The sequence below is a fragment of the Pseudophryne corroboree genome, chromosome 8 (assembly GCF_028390025.1).
Source record: "Pseudophryne corroboree isolate aPseCor3 chromosome 8, aPseCor3.hap2, whole genome shotgun sequence".
Lineage (NCBI taxonomy): Eukaryota > Metazoa > Chordata > Amphibia > Anura > Myobatrachidae > Pseudophryne > Pseudophryne corroboree.
The window spans coordinates 453,738,547-453,758,121 of NC_086451.1; the positions used below are offsets into that span (position 1 = coordinate 453,738,547).

The 19,575-nt window shown below is 46.7% G+C and overlaps 1 protein-coding gene across 1 annotated transcript in view; it reads left to right on the plus strand.

Moving 5' to 3' along the window:
* Positions 1-664: 664 nt before the first annotated feature.
* Positions 665-19,575, plus strand: part of LOC134949611 (butyrophilin subfamily 1 member A1-like) — a 28,202-nt gene continuing 9,291 nt past the window's right edge. Inside the window, exons 1-3 of the mRNA XM_063938304.1 lie at positions 665-936; positions 10,853-11,203; positions 11,690-11,968. Of these exons, the coding sequence (XP_063794374.1) occupies positions 843-936; positions 10,853-11,203; positions 11,690-11,968 (724 nt within the window). The 5' untranslated portion in view covers positions 665-842. The remainder of the gene's footprint in view (positions 937-10,852; positions 11,204-11,689; positions 11,969-19,575) is intronic.

Consider the following 19,575-nt stretch of genomic DNA (forward strand, 5'->3'; position numbering starts at 1 on the left):
ATCATGTGCCCGTCCAGTTCAGCTGTCAATCACCTCCGGCTGCTGCAGCGTGTGTACACACTCTCCGATGCACCAGTATATCTGTAGATATATTGGTCATCGTGTGTGCTGCAGGGCTGATGCAATGGGGTAAATTTACTAAGATGGGATATCTATTTATGATGGGATGTTGCCCATAGCAACCAATCAGGTTCTACTTCTCATTTATCTAGCACCTTCTAGAAGATAATACCTGGAATCCGATTGGTTGCTATGGGCAACATCCCATCAACATCCCGTTCAATAGAACGTCTGATCTATCGGCCAGCTGTACTATCCAGTCAGCTCCTAACTGTACTTCTACTGGCTGCTTTTGTAAAATGACAGTATATGATTAGTTGGTACTTTATCTCTCTCTCTGCAAGGTTTGATGCATTTTCCCTGGTTGTTTAATTTCCTGCTGACAAAAAAAAATATCTCTAGGGCGTTTATGGACAGGAACACACCAGCAAGCACTGTCCATCCTCACCAGTTCCTCTCCTTGTGGCAGAAACACCAAGCTTTGGAGAGTGATAAAGTGGAGAGAGATAAACTGCCCACCAATCAGCTCTTCACTCATTTTTCAAACACAGCCTGTGACTTGGCAGTTAGGAGCCGAGTGTCTGGTACTCTATCTCTCTCCAAGGCTTAGTACAGCTGCTCTTATCTCTTCTTCCTCTCTCTTTCCCTGTGAGATCTGACTGCTTTCACTTTGCGCTCTGGCCCCTCGCTGAAAGTGAAACTATTCTCTCTCTGCCGCTTCCTGTGTTTTCTCATTCATTTCCCCTAAGGACAAGCTGCCATCAGCCCGACATTCAGGGTGTATGAGACAGGAGAGCGGGCAGAGGAGAGGAGGAGAAGACAGGATGGAGAGACCTCTCACATATCTCGCCCTGGTCCTGATCCCAGCAGCTGCAGGTAACGCTCTCACTACCAGGCATGTCTCTGCTGTCAGAGGGTTCTATGGCAGTCTCTGTATCAGATATTCTAACGCTTTCATTTTGCAGATAGAGCTGCGTCTGCCCATAGTATGTACAGATGTGTCCTTATACACTGTGGCTCTCGCCAAGCAGCCCCCCGTGCGCCAGGTCCCCGGGCGACTCAGCTGCTCTGAGCGTCCTTTCTATTCAAAATGTGAGTCTTATTCGCACAACTAAAACAACTGCAAGCGGCAACACTGCTCCGCTAGATCACACTGATCAATGTAATGTGCGAACTTTGTACACTGCCAGCGGCTTTGTACTGCGTCTGCGATGCAAATAATGTGCATAATATAAAGATAAAGATGGTGCTCCACTCCTCACGGAGCGTCTCGGTCACGTTGCGCATTTCGCAGCCTATGGTGTATAGATGATAGGCGCAGGGCTGGCATCAGAAATTGTGGGGCCCGGGACTGACAAAATATTAATACCTTCTGCACCATAATAAGCCCCCACAGTAATTCCCCTGACACCATATTAAGTCCCCACAGTAATTCCCCTGACACCATATTAAGTCCCCACAGTAATGCCCCTTACTCCCTATTACGCCTCCACAGTTATGCCCCTGTCACCAAATGATGCCCCCACAGTTATGCCCCTGTCACTATATTATGCCCCACACAGTAATGTCCCTGACACCATATTATGCCCCCACAGTTATGTCCCGTCACCAAATTATGCCCCCACAGTTATGTCCCTGTCACTATATTATGCCCCACACAGTAATGCCCCTGACACCATATTATGCCCCCACAGTTATGTCCCGTCACCAAATTATGCCCCCACAGTTATGTCCCTGTCACTATATTATGCCCCACACAGTAATGCCCCTGACACCATATTATGCCCCCACAGTTATGCCCCGTCACCAAATTATGCCCCCACAGTTATGTCCCTGTCACTATATTATGCCCCACACAGTAATGCCCCTGTCACCATACTATACCCCCACAGTTATGCCACTGTCACTATGATATGCCCACATAGTAAAACTGCCCTATGCCACAGTACCTGCTCTCAGGGGTTCTGCTCGTTGTCAGGGGTTTTGCTCATTGTCAGGGGAACCCCCATCTTCGCCCTCCCTCGGCTCTACTTAGATCGAGGGCCTTCTCAGTAGCGGGAGGCGGCAGGTGGTGGCGGGCGGCAGCGGGAAACGCAAGAGCCATGTGGGGGCAGTGAGAGGCCAATGAGAGCTATGAGGGTGCAGTGAGGGGCCAGTGACAGCAGTGAGGGGGCAGTCAGATCTATGAGGGTGCAGTAAGAGCAGTGAGGGGGCAGTCAGATCTGTGAGGGTGCAGTAAGAGCAGTGAGGGGGCAGTGAGCTGAGGGTGAAATGAGAGCAGTGAGAGGGCAGTGAGAGTGGTGAGGGGCCAGTGAGAGTCATAAAGAGACAGTGAGAGGGCAATGAGATTCTGTCTCTTAAGGCCCGTACACACTGGCCGATATATCGTCCGTTCTCTTGAACGACCGATATATCGCGTGTCCATCGGCCAGTGTGCACGGCCGATACGACTGTGAACACCGTCGTTCACAGACGTATCGCGACGGCCCCGCAGCACAGCCGACGGCCAATATATCTACCGATATATTGGCGCGTCGCTGTGTGTGTATGGCGGTCGGCCGCCCGCCCGTACACATGCTGCGGCGGCCGGCGGTGATTGACAGCTGAACAGGGCGGGTGTGTGTACACGCCTGCCCAGTTCATGACGTCAGTCCCCGACGGATCGGACAGTGTGTATGCTGAACACACTACCCGATCCGTCCATAGATATATCTGCAGATCAATTGATCTGCAGATATATCTTTCCAGTGTGTACCCACCTTCACAGTTGAAGTGTACCTATGATGGGAATTACAGACCTCTCTCATCTTTTTAAGTGGGTCAACTTGCACAATTGGTGGCTGTCCAAATACTTTTTTGCCCCACTGTACAAATAACACTTATCATAGCAGTAAATACATGTGACAATTACATGGTTGCAAAATGCAAATATTTATAATTTTCCTTGGCGATGAATATTAAGATCCCTTATTCAAAGATACATATCTAAGTAAAATACCATTCACTAAAGGTATATACGGCTGACCAACGTTCCATACTCACAGGTCACAATAGGCCTAATTCAGAGTTGATCGCAGCAGCAAATTTGTTAGCAGTTGGGCAAAACCATGGGGTATATTTACTAAAATTCGTGATTGGGACGATTTGATAGGAGTTTAATCTCGATTTTCATCGGATGTATTTTACTGCAACTTTTTGAATCCATTTTCGGTAATTTACTAAGCTGCCGAGTTTTCTATTTTCGTATTTTCCGATGTCGATGTGATTCGTATTGTCGGGCAGTGTTTTACGGGAGTGATTAGTAAAACACTGCCGGACATAACACAATGTAGCCCGGCCGGATCACTGAGATCCGTGCAGGGCTTCATTGTGTACATTGAGAAGTGTTTAAATAGTTAAAAATCAAGGAAAGAAATTGCTAGTGGAGCCCGGTGCTGGTTTAAAAAATACGGGGGACCCCTACATCTTTTGTCGCCCGTATTTTTTGAACCAGGACTGGATGTAAAGCCCGTTGCTGATTATATACATATTGGGGGACCGTACGCATTTCCCCCCCTGTATTTTTACAACCTGGGCCGGCTCAAAGAGCCTGAGGCTGGTTACGCTTAGGAGGGGGGACCCCACGCAATTTTTTTCTTTGATTTTTTTTTGATCCGTGCATGCCTATCTGAACACGCCATGAAAAAGCAGGTCTATTTTAAAACAGTTTTTTTTTTTACGAAGTCTATGCTTTCCCGGCAGTGTTTGGCTATTGTCGGCAGTGATTGAGAATACGAATTCTTAGTAAATTACCGAGTTGTATCAAACAACAGGCGTGTTTGACCGATGGTCTATTCATTCGTATTTGTGAACTTAGCCGAGGAAAACAATACGAATGGAACCAACACTGCCGAGATTTGTGTTTAGTAAATTCCCGAGATGACACTTAGAAAAAAAAAAAAACTCGGACAAAATCGGGACCTTAGTAAATAAACCCCCCAGTGCACTGCAGGGGTGTGTGGGGAGGGGGGGGGGGGGGGGGATGGCCAGATATAACATGTGCAGAGAGAGTTAGATTTGGGTGGGTTATATTGTTTCTGTGCAGGGTAAATACTGGCTGCTTTATATTTACACTGCAATTTAGATTGCAGTTTGAACACACCCCACCCAAATCTAACTCTCTCTGCACATGTTACATCTGCCCCCCCTGCAGTGCACATGGGGGGTCATTCCGAGTTGATCGCTCGCTAGCTACTTTTAGCAGCCATGCAAATGCATAGTCGCCGCCCACGGGTTTTCGCTTTGCAAGTGTGCGAACGCCTGTTCAGCCGAGCGTGACGAAAAGTTTGTTGCAGTTTCTGAGGAGCTCTGTACTTACTCAGCCGCTGCGATAACTTCAGTCTTTTTGGTCCCGGAATTGACGTCAGACACCCGCCCTGCAAATGCTCGGACACGCCTGCGTTTCTCCAAACACTCCCAGAAAACGGTCAGTTGCCACCCACAAACGCCTTCTTCCTGTCAATCTCCTTGCGATCGGCTGTGCGAATGGATTCTTCCTTAAATCCATCGCCCAGCTACAATCCGCTTTGTACTCATGCAACGCGCCTGCGCATTGCGGTGCATACGCATGCGCAGTAGTAACCTGTTCGCTGCGATGCGAAAAACGGCAGCGAACGATCAACTCAGAATGACCCCCATGGTTTTGCCCAACTGCTAACAAATTTGCTGCTGTGATCAACTCTGAATTACCCCCAATGTCACTACCTAAGTAGTTTACGATAACACTGACCACAAATATAAAATCTGTGTCCTGTTATAATGAGCGAGAGAAATGTAATTATAGTTACTGGTTGATAGATCTCCTTAATTAGTCCTTAACTGACCAATAGTAACATCTTGGTAATTGGAGAATATCAATTAATACAGAGTCACAGATAGTCTTATACACCCAGAGATCACATAGATAACTATATTACCCTTCCAGAACCAGCCACCAAGACATCACCCCAGTAGGTTACTCAATCATAAACAGGCATTTGACAAATCATAGCAATTTGGTAATAAAGTGTCACAGATAATATTATACACACAGATACCGTAACCACATACATAGCAATATTGCAGACTAGGGGCCTAATTCAGAGTCGATCGCAGCAGCAAATTTGTTAGCAGTTGTGCAAAACCATGGCCCTCATTCCGAGTTGTTCGCTCGCAAGCTGCTTTTAGCAGCTTTGCACACGCTAAGCCGCCGCCTACTGGGAGTGAATCTTAGCATAGTAAAATTGCGAATGAAAGATTAGCAGAATTGCGAATAGACACTTCTTAGCAGTTTCTGAGTAGCTCCACACTTACTCGGCAACTGCGATCAGTTCAGTGCTTGTCGTTCCTAGTTTGACGTCACAAACACACCCAGCGTTCGGCCAGACACTCCTCCGTTTCTCCAGCCACTCCCGCGTTTTTCCCAGAAACGGTAGCGTTTTTTCGCACACACCCATAAAACGGCCAGTTTCCGCCCAGAAACACCCACTTCCTGTCAATCACATTACGATCACCAGAACGAAGAAAAAACCTTGTAATGCCGTGAGTAAAATACCTAACTGCATAGCAAATTTACTTGGCGCAGTCACACTGCGGACATTGCGCATGCGCATTAGCGACTAATCGCTCCGTTGCGACAAAAAAATAACGAGCGAACAACTCGGAATGACCCCCCATGTGCACTGCAGGTGGGGCAGATGTAACGTGCAGAGAGAGTTAGATTTGGGCGGGGTGTGTTCAAACTGAAATCTAAATTGCAGTGTAAAAATAAAGCAGCCAGTATTTACCCTGCACAAAAACAATATAACCCACCCAAATCTAACTCTCTCTGCACGTGTTACATCTGCCACACCTGCAGTGCACATGGGGGGTCATTCAGAGTTGTTCGCTTGTTGCCGATATTCGCAACGGAGCGATTAAGGCAAAAATGCGCATGCGCATGGCATGCAGTGTGCATGCGGTAAGTATTTTAGCACAAAACTTAGTGGATTTACTCACGTCCGAACGAAGAATTTCCATCGTTGAAGTGATCAGAGTGTGATTGACAGGAAGTGGGTGTTTCTGGGCGGAAACTGGCCGTTTTCTGGGAGTGTGCGGAAAAACGCAGGCGTGTCAGGGAAAAACGCGGGAGTGTCTGGAGAAACGGGGGAGTGGCTGGCCGAACGCAGGGCGTGTATGTGACGTCAAACCAGGAACGAACGCCCTGAGCTGATCGCAATCTGTGAGTAGGTCTGGAGCTACTCAGAAACTCCTAAGAATTTTCTATTCGCAATTCTGCTAATCTTTCGTTCGCTATTCTGCTAAGCTAAGGTACCCTCCCAGAGGGCGGCGGCCTAGCGTGTGCAATGCTGCTAAAAGTAGCTAGCGAGCGAACAACTCGGAATGACCCCCATGGTTTTGCCCAACTGCTAACAAATTTGCTGCTGCGATGAACTCTGAATTACGCCCTAAGTTCAGTATAACACCGGGCTTCTATCACACTTTGAAGCCAGAAAACAGAAGATAATCTAAATAAATCCAGTTTATCATAAACTGGTTATAACAGTATAATATTTAATTTGTGTCCAATCTGTACATATAATAAAACTGTAAAGGTGTGTACACACGGTGAGATATTTTCTTTCGATTTTGACTATATAGTCAAAATCACAAGAAAAGTTAGTGCAGATCGCAAGGTGAAAGTCACCTTGCGATTCCGATTCTATCCCGATGCGCGGTCCCGCCAGGTCGGCATCGCAAGAAAAGATAGACTGTGCAGGCAAGTCAATCCTTGCTAGATCGGTGTACTATCTAGTTCATCTCACATGTCAATGACCTCTCACATATTCCAAAATCTCACATAAGCCAAAATCTCACATAAACCAAAATCTCACATAAGACAAAATCGTAAGCACACATTGGGGGTAATTCTGAGTTGATCGCAGCAGCAAAGTTGTTAGCAGTTGGGCAAAACCATGTGCACTGCAGGGGGGTAGATATAACATGTGCAGAGAGAGTTAGATTTGGGTGTGGTGTGTTCAATCTGCAATCTAAATTGCAGTGTAAAATAAAGAAGCCAGTATTTACCCTGCACAGAAACAATATAACCCACCCAAATCTAACTCTCTCTGCACATGTTACATCTGCCCCACCTGCAGTGCACATGGTTTTGCCCAACTGCTAACAAAAATCCTGCTGCGATCAACTCAGAATTACCCCTATAGTCCATATCTCAAGAAAGTTAGTCAAACTTGGTGGTGCTGGGCTCCGGGGAGTTCAAGGGAAATCGCAAGTGAAAATCGGGCATAGCAAGGATCTCACCGTGTGTACACACCCTAAGGGTTGTGTCTGTACGTAGCAATTTTTTTTGTTTTTAGAAATACATTTCTAGGGACTGTTCATGAGCTATGGAGACGGAATTTTTTTTTGTGTGAATTTTTAGCTGTCTCTCTGCTCGTCACGGCATCACGCTACAACTACTGGATGTTATACAATTCACTGTTGTATAGCTTAGTGGCCTAGAAGTACACTGAGGTATGTATGATCTCAATGTGATATCAGGGAGAGGAGCAAAATAGGAAAAAAACTGACGATTGACACTTTGCACACTGAAAGTTGGTGTTCTGAAACATGCTTCTGCGGAACCTGACTCCACCCAAGTTATGCAACGGAACCCGACTTACAGTGACTGAGACCGGAACCTAATTGGGACAGAAATTCTTTTTTTTTATACAATCTATTTTTAATTAATATAGAAAAAGCAAATAAACAGTCAAGAGCCGTCAAGGCTGCAAACAGATAAACACAAAATCAATCAATATTCCAATGAACATAACTATACAATCAGAGATGCAGTTGTCAGTATAAAAAACATAATATAAACAGACAGCATCAATACAACTATATAGAGAATACTGATTAAGATAAATAAAAGCAATAAAAGACAGAAAAGATAAAAGTAGAAAGACATAAGACAAAGAGGGGGATGAGAAGTACACGATGACGTTTACAGAGCATCAGATAGGGGGGGAAACTAGATGGGCCTGAAATTCTAACCGGATCTGGCGCAGGTGAGACTGTGTTTATACCACGCATACCCCTTATCCGCAACAATTTTCCTTTTCAATTCAAGCGCCTGCAGTTTCCTGTAAGTAGGGCCGTCTTAACAGCAGTGTAGGCCCCTGGGCACAGCAATGCACTGGGCTCCCTACCCATCCTCCAGCGGTAGGGGTGGGGGTGCTATCAGTGGCAACTTTGATGTCCCTCGGGCGGTAGGGGGTGTTCTATCTTCCGCTCAGCATGTAGGACCTGGAGCAGTAATTTCTGCTAATTACTCCTTTACTGCACAGATGGGGCTAAACTGTAGAGGGGGCATTGGGTTGAATGAAGAAGCCCTGGTACATGACTTCCATGGTGGTAGGCGTAGGGAAGGGGTGGATAGTGGAGTGGGCTTAATATTTATAATTTTCCAGTGGGAGGGTAGCTTGCTTGACTGCAGATATCTCAAGTTCCTGAAAATATATTTCATAGCTTTGAATGGGATAAAAAAAAACTAGAGAGTCCGACCTTTCAGGAGGTTCTGGGGACTTGTGGATCAGAGTTTAGAAGTCAGAGCAATTCACCAACGGAAATCTAAAACTGCATATTAGGCATGTGGAGCTGGAGCGGGGACCAGCTGCTGGAAGGCTGATATCTCTGGTTCTGGGCATAGTAGAGACAAGCTGCCAGTTTCCACCAAAAGGGGAGAGTCTCAGCTTTTGGATTATATGCTCAGAAAAAATCTAAGTCAGACAGAACCCGACATATCTGGCTGGGAAGAGCAATTAACAGGCTTAGATGGGGACCACTGCTTTCAAGTCGGATATCTCAAGTTCCCCAGGTCCAATTTTCAAAAATCTGGTACCCCTGGAAAGAGGGGACCCTCAGCTATCAGCCTAGGGCCCTTATACTCATGGGGCCCTTGGGCAAGAGCCCATATGAAAAGACGGCCCTGCCTGTAAGCACCTGCTTCGCTATGACGATCAACAAGTCGCAAACGCTCAGAGCTGCAGGCATATATCTCAGGACCAGCTGCTTCTCCCATGGGCAGCTTTACGCAGCTCGCTGACGAGTTAGTAGCCCCAACCATCTTTTTGTGTTAATCCCTGAAGGAAAAACTGCAAATATTGTTTACAAAGAAACATTGGGGGTAATTCCAAGTTGATCGCAGCAGGAAATTTTTTTAGCAGTTGGGCAAAACCATGTGCACTGCAGGGGAGGCCGATATAAGATGTGCAGAGAGAGTTAGATTTGGGTGGGTTATTTTGTTTCTGTGCAGGGTAAATACTGGTTGCTTTATTTTTACACTGCAAATTAGATTGCAGATTGAACACACCACACCCAAATCTAACTCTCTCTGCAAATTTTAAATCTGCCTCCAAATGCAGTGCACATGGTTTTGCCCAGTTGCTAAAAAATGTCCTGCTGCGATCAACTTGGAATTACCCCCATTGTGATCAAGGTGTACTGTGTAAAATGTACAGTACATCACAATATTAGATGGCACTACTGTTTTTGTAAAATGAGTTCCACTGAGCAATGACAGACATCCACGTGAGTGAGGCCGCAGGCAAATGCCATAAGTTCTAGTGTTTCAGAGTAGTCAATCAGTATTTGAACAAACAGTCCTTTATACAGCACATACATAGCAGTTGTTATCATCCTAATACATTGGTTATTTATGAACCTGTAAATTATTGTCAGGTAGATATTAGCTGATATTTAACACAATCCTAATGCTGACAACAGTTCTCACCTATCGATTCGGGGTATGCTAGTAAGTGTCCTTGTTCAGTGCATCTGACACTTGTAGTACTTATAATGCAATACAGGTTGAGTATCCCATATCCATATATTCCGAAATACGGAATATTCCGAAATACGGACTTTTATGAGTGAGAGTGAAATAGTGAAACCTTTGTTTTTTTGATGTCTCAATGTACACAAACTTTGTTTAATACACAAAGTTATTAAAAATATTGTATTAAATGACCTTCAGGCTGTGTGTATAAGGTGTATATGAAACATAAATGAATTGTATGAATGTAGACACACTTTGTTTAATGCACAAAGTTATAAAAAATATTGGCTAAAATGACCTTCAGGCTGTGTGTATAAGATGTATATGTAACATAAATGCATTCTGTGCTTAGATTTAGGTCCCATCACCATGATATCTCACTATAGCATGCAATTATTCCAAAATACGGAAAAATCCCATATCCAAAGTACCTCTGGTCCCAAGCATTTTGGATAAGGGAGACTCAACCTGTATTGGTAAAGGCATATGTTAGATAAAGCATTGCAGAAAAAATTTGCATTATCAATTCAACAGTATTGTAAATAAACAGACATTTGGATGGAGAGAGAGAAAGGGATAGAACAGAGTCAGGATATGGAAAGTGTCTCATTACTTCTGCTGTCTGCTGTTTGCACACATTGGACAACGGGTGAGAGAGTGTTGACTACACAATCCTAGGAGAGGGAGAAAAAAAAACCAGATGCTGCTACTGTCTGTACCTAAGTGACTGTTATATTACCTAGATATGTATTTTTGAATAATATATATAATTGCGAAAATTTGCATTTCACATCAACAATGTGATTTTCACATGTATTTAATACTGTTTTAAATGTTATCTGTATACACCACTTTATGGTATTTTTAGAGGGTAACATAATGAAAGCTACGTTTTATTCATTTTTTCATACTTTTTTTTTTCTTTTCAGTATCTGAGAGTCTTTCTGTGTATTACAGGGTTGTTTCGGGTAAACTCTGAAGAGAACTCCCTGGTGTCAGAAGTGGGATCAGATGTGCTATTGCCTTGTACTGTGTCGCCGCCATTGAGCGCTAAGGGGCTGGAGGTGCGCTGGTTCCACGATCAGCTCCACATTGTAGCCTTCTTGCTTAAAGATGGACGTGAGGACCGACAGCAACAGAACGCAGATTACCGTGGCAGAACTTTCCTGGAGGGGGGGCCTGACAGTGGAAACTTGTCACTTATTCTGCGCAAGGTCCGTCTCTCCGACGCCGGGAGATACCACTGCTTTGTAGAGAACAGCACGGCTGAATTCTTTGAGGAAGCCATCCTGGACCTTAATGTCGTGGGTTAGTCACAGCAAAGGTTTAGTATTCAGAAATAATGGGGGGGGGGTGTTGCTGTCACTGTCCACCCTCATCGCCATTTCTCTTTCCCTGGTGATATTTTCTACTTCTAGATCCAAAACGGTGTTCCAGGATTCAGACTAGACCCAAATTCATCCACAAAAACTTGTGCCAAGTCACCGCAACTCCAAATCCCAAAGTTAGTGATAAAATGCCGTAGTTATGCTTGGGGTAGAACCTCTCAGTGTCACCTGGGCTTCTACAAAACATTCCTCAAAATACTGTATATTCACTATTTAGAAATCAGCCCTTGGGCCCCACAAATAGTTCTCATTGCACTTTATGTAAGAGCAGGGCTATCTATTTCCACTTATGGCCATTCACCTTTCCTTATCTCATCCCTTTCCGGCAAACCCTTTACCATTCCTACACAACTCTCAGTGAAGATTTTGGGTCCTAACTTTGCTTCTGACCCTCTGTATCTCACAGGCCTGGGATCACCCCTGCTCATAGCTGTTGGGCTACATGACAGCGCTGTGGTTGTCTCCTGCTCCTCGTCTGGCTGGTTTCCGGAGCCCAGAACGGTCTGGAGAAGAAAGGATGGAGATGCGGTGCCGGCAGATCTAGAGACACAGAAGGACCATGCTAATGGACTCTACACTGTACAGAGCAGAATTCTGCTGAATGCCTCCTCAGAAGACCAGGTCTACTGTGGACTGAGACATGCCGTGACCGGGAAGGAGACTGGTCTCTATGTCACAGTCTCAGGTGTGTAAAAGTCAAAAGAAAAGAATCCTCAATAAGGCTCTTAGGGGGTCTATTTACTAAGCCTTAAAGTACCAGCCAATCAGTTCCTAACTGTCATTTTTCAAACACAACCTGTAACATGGCAGTTAGGAGCTGTTTGGTTGGTACTTTATCTCCGTCCACTTTATCTCTCTAAGGGGGACATTTACTAAGCAGTGATAAGAGCGGAGAAGTGAGCCAGTGGAGAAATGCCCATGGCAACCAATCAGCACTGAAGTAACATCTATACTTTGCATACTATAAAAGTATACAGAGCTGCTTCTCCACTGGCTCACTTCTCCGCTCTTATCACTGCTTAGTAAATGTCCCCCTAAGGCTTAGTGAATACTGTACACCCGTTAGTATGTTAAAAAGACATAATCAACTGTAAAGGGAGAATACCTCACATAGGTAAGAGGGGAAAAAGAGAACCCCTGAAACAAAACCAGGAGATACTTTTATGGGGATCCCCCGAAAACATAATAAATATGCCTCAAGCTGAATTCAGTATACAGTAGTGCTGCTGGCAGGGAACCAATCCCCAGTGCTGGTGGTACATCTTGCTGCCTGTATTACTCTATGTGGAACAAAGCTCCAGAAACACAACATCCAGAACGCAATGAATCACAATGATAAATATATAAATTCCAAGGTAACAAGTAAGGGAAAAAAATATGCTGAAAAATATCCTGTTTCCCAGTGTTTAGAGATCCAGAGGAGGAAGGAGAGCTGCGGAACGTGAGCTAGCAGAGTATCCTGTTACTATCCAGCGGCTCTCCGCTCCAGTACAATGACAGGAAGAGATGATATAGCAGCAAGGCTATACCATAATATAAGTCTCCCAGTATGGGGGACAATAAATGCATAAAAAAGTACAAAACATATATAGACTCAATTCTGCTATCTTAAGTATGTACAATGGCCCTCATTCCGAGTTGATCGCTAGCTGCCGTTGTTTGCTGTGTAGCGATCATTTAAAAAAACTGCAAAACTACGCATGCGTATGGGCCGCAATGGGCACGCGCGGCGTATGGGTACAAAGAGCATCGTTGTTTTGCACTGCTTCTAGTGACGATTCCATTCGCACAGCCGATCGCAAGGAGATTGACAGGAAGTGGGAGTATATGGGTGTCAACTGACCGTTTTCTGGGAGTGTTTGGAAAAACGCAGGCGTATCCATGCGTTTGCAGGGCGGGTGTCTGACGTCAATTCCGGGACCTTCATCGCAGCAATCATCGCACAGAATAAGTAACTACAGGGCTGGTCTTGTTTTGCACAAAATGTTTTTGTGTCGCTCGGTTGTACAGGCGTTCGCACACTTGCAAAGCGAAAATACATTCCCCCGTGGGCGGCGACTATGCATTTGCACGGCTGCTAAAAGTAGCTAGCGAGCGATCAACTCAGATTGAGGGCCAATGTCTCCACTGATGCAACTACAGACAGCGCAATAGTGCAACAAACAGACTAACGTGTTTCGCTTTATTACACACATGTTGTTTAGAGCCATAGGGGTAAATTTACTAAAGCTTCTAAAACAGAATATTGGTGATGTTGCCCATAGCAACCAATCAGTAGCGGATCTTGCCACGGGCAAGCAGGACTTTTGCCCGGGGCGCCGCCTTCCGGAGGGCGCCGGCGCCATCCGGAGGGCGCCGCACCATGGCAAGATCCGCTGCTGCTGTGGTGCCCCCCGCTGCCCTGTGAAGGGAAACTAGACGCTACGCATCTAGTTTCCCTTCGTGGGCTGCCCGCTGTGAAGGGAAACTAGACGCTACGCGTCTAGTTTCCCTTCCTGGAGAGGACCTTAACTGTAATGATGTGCGGTGCGCGTTGACGTCATCGCGCACCGCACAGCAAAAGTCCTCTCCACGAAGGGAACCATTCATCAGATGTGTATCTTGGTCCCAGTTTTGCATGTAGTGCTAATAGGAAAGGATGTTTTCACCTGCGAGCCGCATTTCTGTAAGTGCCTCTTATAGCAGAGGTGTATCAGTTACTCTGAGCCGTTACTGTGCCATGAGTCACCGCGGAATACCAGAATAGCGCCTCCTGTGCTGTCACCTTTAATCCGTCTTCCTCCCAGATATGTTCTGTTCCTAGTTTTACCTCGGCACAAACGGCTGACAGCACTTCCTGTAACAGGCGACATGTTATAATAAGATTTTACTCACCGGTAAATCTATTTCTCGTAGTCCGTAGTGGATGCTGGGAACTCCGAAAGGACCATGGGGAATAGCGGCTCCGCAGGAGACTGGGCACAATTAAAGAAAGCTTTAGGTCACTTGGTGTGCACTGGCTCCTCCCACTATGACCCTCCTCCAAGCCTCAGTTAGGACATTGTGCCCGGACGAGCTGACACAATAAGGAAGGATTTTGAATCCCGGGTAAGACTCATACCAGCCACACCAATCACACTGTATAACTCGTGATACAATACCCAGTTTAACAGTATGAAAACAACTGAGCCTCTCAACAGATGGCTCAACAATAACCCTTTAGTTAGGCAATAACTATATACAAGTATTGCAGGCAATCCGCACTTGGGACGGGCGCCCAGCATCCACTACGGACTACGAGAAATAGATTTACCGGTGAGTAAAATCTTATTTTCTCTGACGTCCTAGTGGATGCTGGGAACTCCGAAAGGACCATGGGGATTATACCAAAGCTCCCAAACGGGCGGGAGAGTGCGGATGACTCTGCAGCACCGAATGAGAGAACTCAAGGTCCTCCTCAGCCAGGGTATCAAATTTGTAGAATTTTGCAAACGTGTTTGCCCCTGACCAAGTAGCAGCTCGGCAAAGTTGTAAAGCCGAAACCCCTCGGGCAGCCGCCCAAGATGAGCCCACCTTCCTTGTGGAATGGGCTTTTACTGATTTAGGATGCGGCAGTCCAGCCGCAGAATGCGCCAGCTGAATTGTGCTACAAATCCAGCGAGCAATAGTCTGCTTAGAAGCAGGAGCACCCAGCTTGTTGGGTGCATACAGGATAAATAGCGAGTCAGTTTTCCTGACTCTAGCCGTCCTGGAAACATACATTTTCAAGGCCCTGACTACGTCCAGTAACTTGGAATCCTCCAAGTCCCAAGTAGCCGCAGGCACCACAATAGGTTGGTTCAAGTGAAAAGCTGATACCACCTTAGGGAGAAACTGGGGACGAGTCCTCAATTCTGCCCTATCCATATGGAAAATCAGATAAGGGCTTTTACATGACAAAGCCGCCAATTCTGACACACGCCTGGCTGAAGCCAAGGCCAATAACATGACCACTTTCCACGTGAGATATTTTAGATCCACGGTTTTAAGTGGCTCAAACCAATGTGATTTTAAGAAACTCAACACCACGTTGAGATCCCAAGGTGCCACTGGAGGCACAAAAGGGGCGGAATATGCAGCACTCCCTTAACAAACGTCTGAACTTCAGGTAGTGAAGCTAGTTCTTTCTGGAAGAAAATCGACAGAGCCGAGATCTGTACCTTAATGGAGCCTAATTTCAGGCCCATAGTCACTCCTGCTTGTAGGAAATGCAGAAATCGACCCAGTTGAAATTCCTCTGTTGGGGCCTTTTTGGCCTCACACCAAGCAACATACATCCGCCATCTGCGGTGATAATGCTTTGCAGTTACATCTTTCCTGGCTTTAATCAGCGTAGGAATGACTTCCTCCGGAATGCCCTTTTCCTTCAGGATCCGGCGTTCAACCGCCATGCCGTCAAACGCAGCCGCGGTAAGTGTTGGAACAGACAGGGCCCCTGCTGCAGCAGGTCCTGTCTGAGCGGCAGAGGCCATGGGTCCTCTGAGATCATCTCTTGAAGTTCCGGGTACCACGCTCGTCTTGGCCAATCCGGAACCACGAGTATTGTTCTTACTCCTCGTTTTCTTATTATTCTCAGTACCCTTGGTATGAGAGGCAGAGGAGGGAACACATAAACTGACTGGTACACCCACGGTGTTACTAGAGCGTCCACAGCTATCGCCTGAGGGTCCCTTGACCTGGCGCAATATCTCTCTAGTTTTTTGTTTAGGCGGGACGCCATAATGTCCACCTGTGGCCTTTCCCAACGGTTTACCAACAGTTGGAAGACTTCTGGATGAAGTCCCCACTCTCCCGGGTGTAGGTCGTGTCCGCTGAGGAAGTCTGCTTCCCAGTTGTCCACTCCCGGAATGAACACTGCTGACAGTGCTAAGACGTGATTTTCCGCCCATCGGAGAATCCTTGTGGCTTCTGCCATCACCATCCTGCTTCTTGTGCCGCCCTGTCGGTTTACATGGGCGACTGCCGTGATGTTGTCTGATTGGATCAGTACCGGCTGGTTTTGAAGCAGAGGCCTTGCCAGACTTAGGGCATTGTAAATGGCCCTCAGTTCCAGAATATTTATGTGTAGGGACGACTCCTGACTTGACCAAAGTCCTTGGAAATTTCTTCCCTGTGTGACTGCCCCCCAGCCTCGAAGGCTGGCATCCGTGGTTTCCAGGACCCAGTCCTGTATGCCGAATCTGCGGCCCTCTTGAAGATGAGCACTCTGCAGCCACCACAGTAGAGATACCCTGGTCCTTGGAGACAGGGTTATCAGCCGATGCATCTGAAGATGCGATCCTGACCACTTGTCCAAGAGGTCCCACTGAAAGGTTCTTGCATGGAACCTGCCGAATGGAATTTTGCTTCGTAAGAAGCTACCATTTTTCCCAGGACTCGTGTGCAGTGATGCACCGATACCTGTTTTGGTTTCAGGAGGTCTCTGACTAGAGATGACAGCTCCTTGGCTTTCTCCTGCGGGAGAAACACTTTTTTCTGTTCTGTGTCCAGAACCATCCCCAGGAACAGTAGGCGTGTGGTAGGAACCAGCTGTGACTTTGGAATGTATAGAATCCATCCGTGCTGTTGTAGCACTTCCCGAGATAGTGCTACACCCGACCAACAACTGCTCCTTGGACCTCGCTTTTATAAGGAGATCGTCCAAGTATGGGATAATTAAAACTTCCTTTCTCGAAGGAGTATAATCATTTCTGCCATTACCTTGGTAAAGACCCTCGGTGCCGTGGACAGTCCAAACGGCAGTGTTTGGAATTGGTAATGGCAATCCTGTACCACAAATCTGAGGTACTCCTGGTGAGGATGGTAAATGGGGACATGTAGGTAAGCCTCCTTGATGTCCAGGGATACCATGTAATCCCCCTCCTCCAGGCTTGCAATAATCGCCCTGAGCGATTCCATCTTGAACTTGAATTTTTTTATGTATGTGTTCAAGGATTTCAAATATAAAATGGGTCTCACCGAACCGTCCGGTTTCGGTACCACAAACAGTGTGGAATAGTAACCCCGTCCTTGTTGAAGTAGGGGCACCTTGACTATCACCTGCTGGGAATAGAGCTTGTGAATTGCCTTTAGCACAGTCTCCCTGCCTGAGGGAGTTGTCGGCAAGGCAGATTTGAGGAAACGGCGGGGGGGAGACGCCTCGAATTCCAGCTTGTACCCCTGAAACACTACTTGAAGGATCTAGGGATCCACCTGTGAGCGAGCCCACTGGTCGCTGAAATTTTTGAGGCGGCCCCCCACCGTACCTGGCTACGCCTGTGGAGCCCCCGCGTCATGCGGTGGACTCAGAGGAAGCAGGGGAAGAATTTTGATTCTGGGAACTGGCTGACTGGTGCAGCTTTTTCCCTCTTCCCTCGTTTTACACGCTTGCATTTCTGAAGCCGAAAGGACTGTACCTGATAATACAGTGCTTTCTGAGGCTGTGAGGAAACCTAAGGTAAAAATTTTTCTTCCCAGCTGTTGCTGTGGATAAGAGGTCCCAGAGACCATCCCCAAACAATTCCTCACCCTTATAAGGCTCTATGTGCCTTTTAAAGTCAGCATCACCTGTCCAGTGTCGGGTCTCTAATAACCTCCTGACCGAATGGACATTGCATTAATTCTGGATGCCAGCCGGCAAAATATCCCTCTGTGCATCCCTCATATATAAGACGACGTCTTATGTTCGCAAACTAGTATCCCTGTTTGACAGGGTTACAGACCACGCTGCAGCAGCACTATCTGCAGGTCTCAGTCTAGTACCTGAGTGTGTAAATACAGACTTCAGGATAGCCTCCTGCTTTTTATCAGCAGGTACCTTCAAGTGGCCGTATCCTAAGACGGCAGTGCCACCTTTTTTGACAAACGTGTGAGCGCCTTATCCACCCTAGGGGATATCTCCCAGCGTAACTTATCCTCTGGCGGGAAAGGGTACGCCATCAGTGACTTTTTAGAAATTACCAGTTTCTTATCGGGGGAACCCACGCTTTTTCACACTTCATTCACTCATTTGATGGGGGAACAAAACACTGCCTGCTTTTTCTCCCCAAACATAAAACCCTTTTTTAGTGGTACTTGGGTTAATGTCAGAAATGCGTAACACATTTTTTATTTGCCGGGATCATGTAACGGATGTTCCTAGTGGATTGTGTATATGTCTCAACCTCGTCGACACTGGAGTCAGACTCCGTGTCGACATCTGTGTCTGCCATCTGAGGGAGCGGGCGTTTTTGAGCCCCTGATGGCCTTTGAGACGTCTGGGCAGGCGCGGGCTGAGAAGCCGGCTGTCCCATAGCTGTTACGTCATCCAGCCTTTTATGTAAGGAGTTGACACTGTCGGTTTATACCTTCCACCTATCCATCCATTCTGGTGTCGGCCCACAGGGGGCGACATCACATTTATCGGCATCTGCTCTGCCATCACATAAGCCTCCTCATCAAACGTGTCGACACAGCCGTACCGACACACCGCACACACACAGGGAATGCTCTGACTGAGGACAGGACCCCACACAGCCCTTTGGGGAGACAGAGAGAGAGTATGCCAGCACACACCAGAGCGCTATATAATTTAGGGATTAACACTATATTGAGTGAATTTTTCCCAATAGCTGCTTGTATATACAATATTGCGCCTAAATTTAGTGCCCCCCCCTCTTTTTTTAACCCTTTGAGCCTGAAAACTACAGGGGAGAGCCTGGGGAGCTGTCTTCCAGTTGCACTGTGAAGAGAAAATGGCGCCAGTGTGCTGAGAGAGATAGCTCCGCCCCTTTTTCACGGACTTTTCTCCCGCATTTTTATGGATTCTGGCAGGGGTATTTATCACATATATAGCCTCTGGGGCTATATATTGTGATATATATGCCAGCCAAGGTGTTTTTATTGCTGCTCAGGGCGCCCCCCCCCCAGCGCCCTGCACCCTCAGTGACCGGAGTGTGAAGTGTGCATGAGGAGCAATGGCGCACAGCTGCAGTGCTGTGCGCTACCTTGGTGAAGACTGATGTCTTCTGCCGCCGATTTTCCGGACCTCTTCTTGCTTCTGGCTCTGTAAGGGGGACGGCGGCGCGGCTCCGGGACTGAACACCAAGGCCAGTTCCATGCGGTCGATCCCTCTGGAGCTAATGGTGTCCAGTAGCCTAAGAAGCCCAAGCTAGCTGCAAGCAGGTAGGTTCGCTTCTTCTCCCCTTAGTCCCTCGCTGCAGTGAGCCTGTTGCCAGCAGGTCTCACTGTAAAATAAAAAACCTAATTATATACTTTCTTTCTAGAAGCTCAGGAGAGCCCCTAGTGTGCATCCAA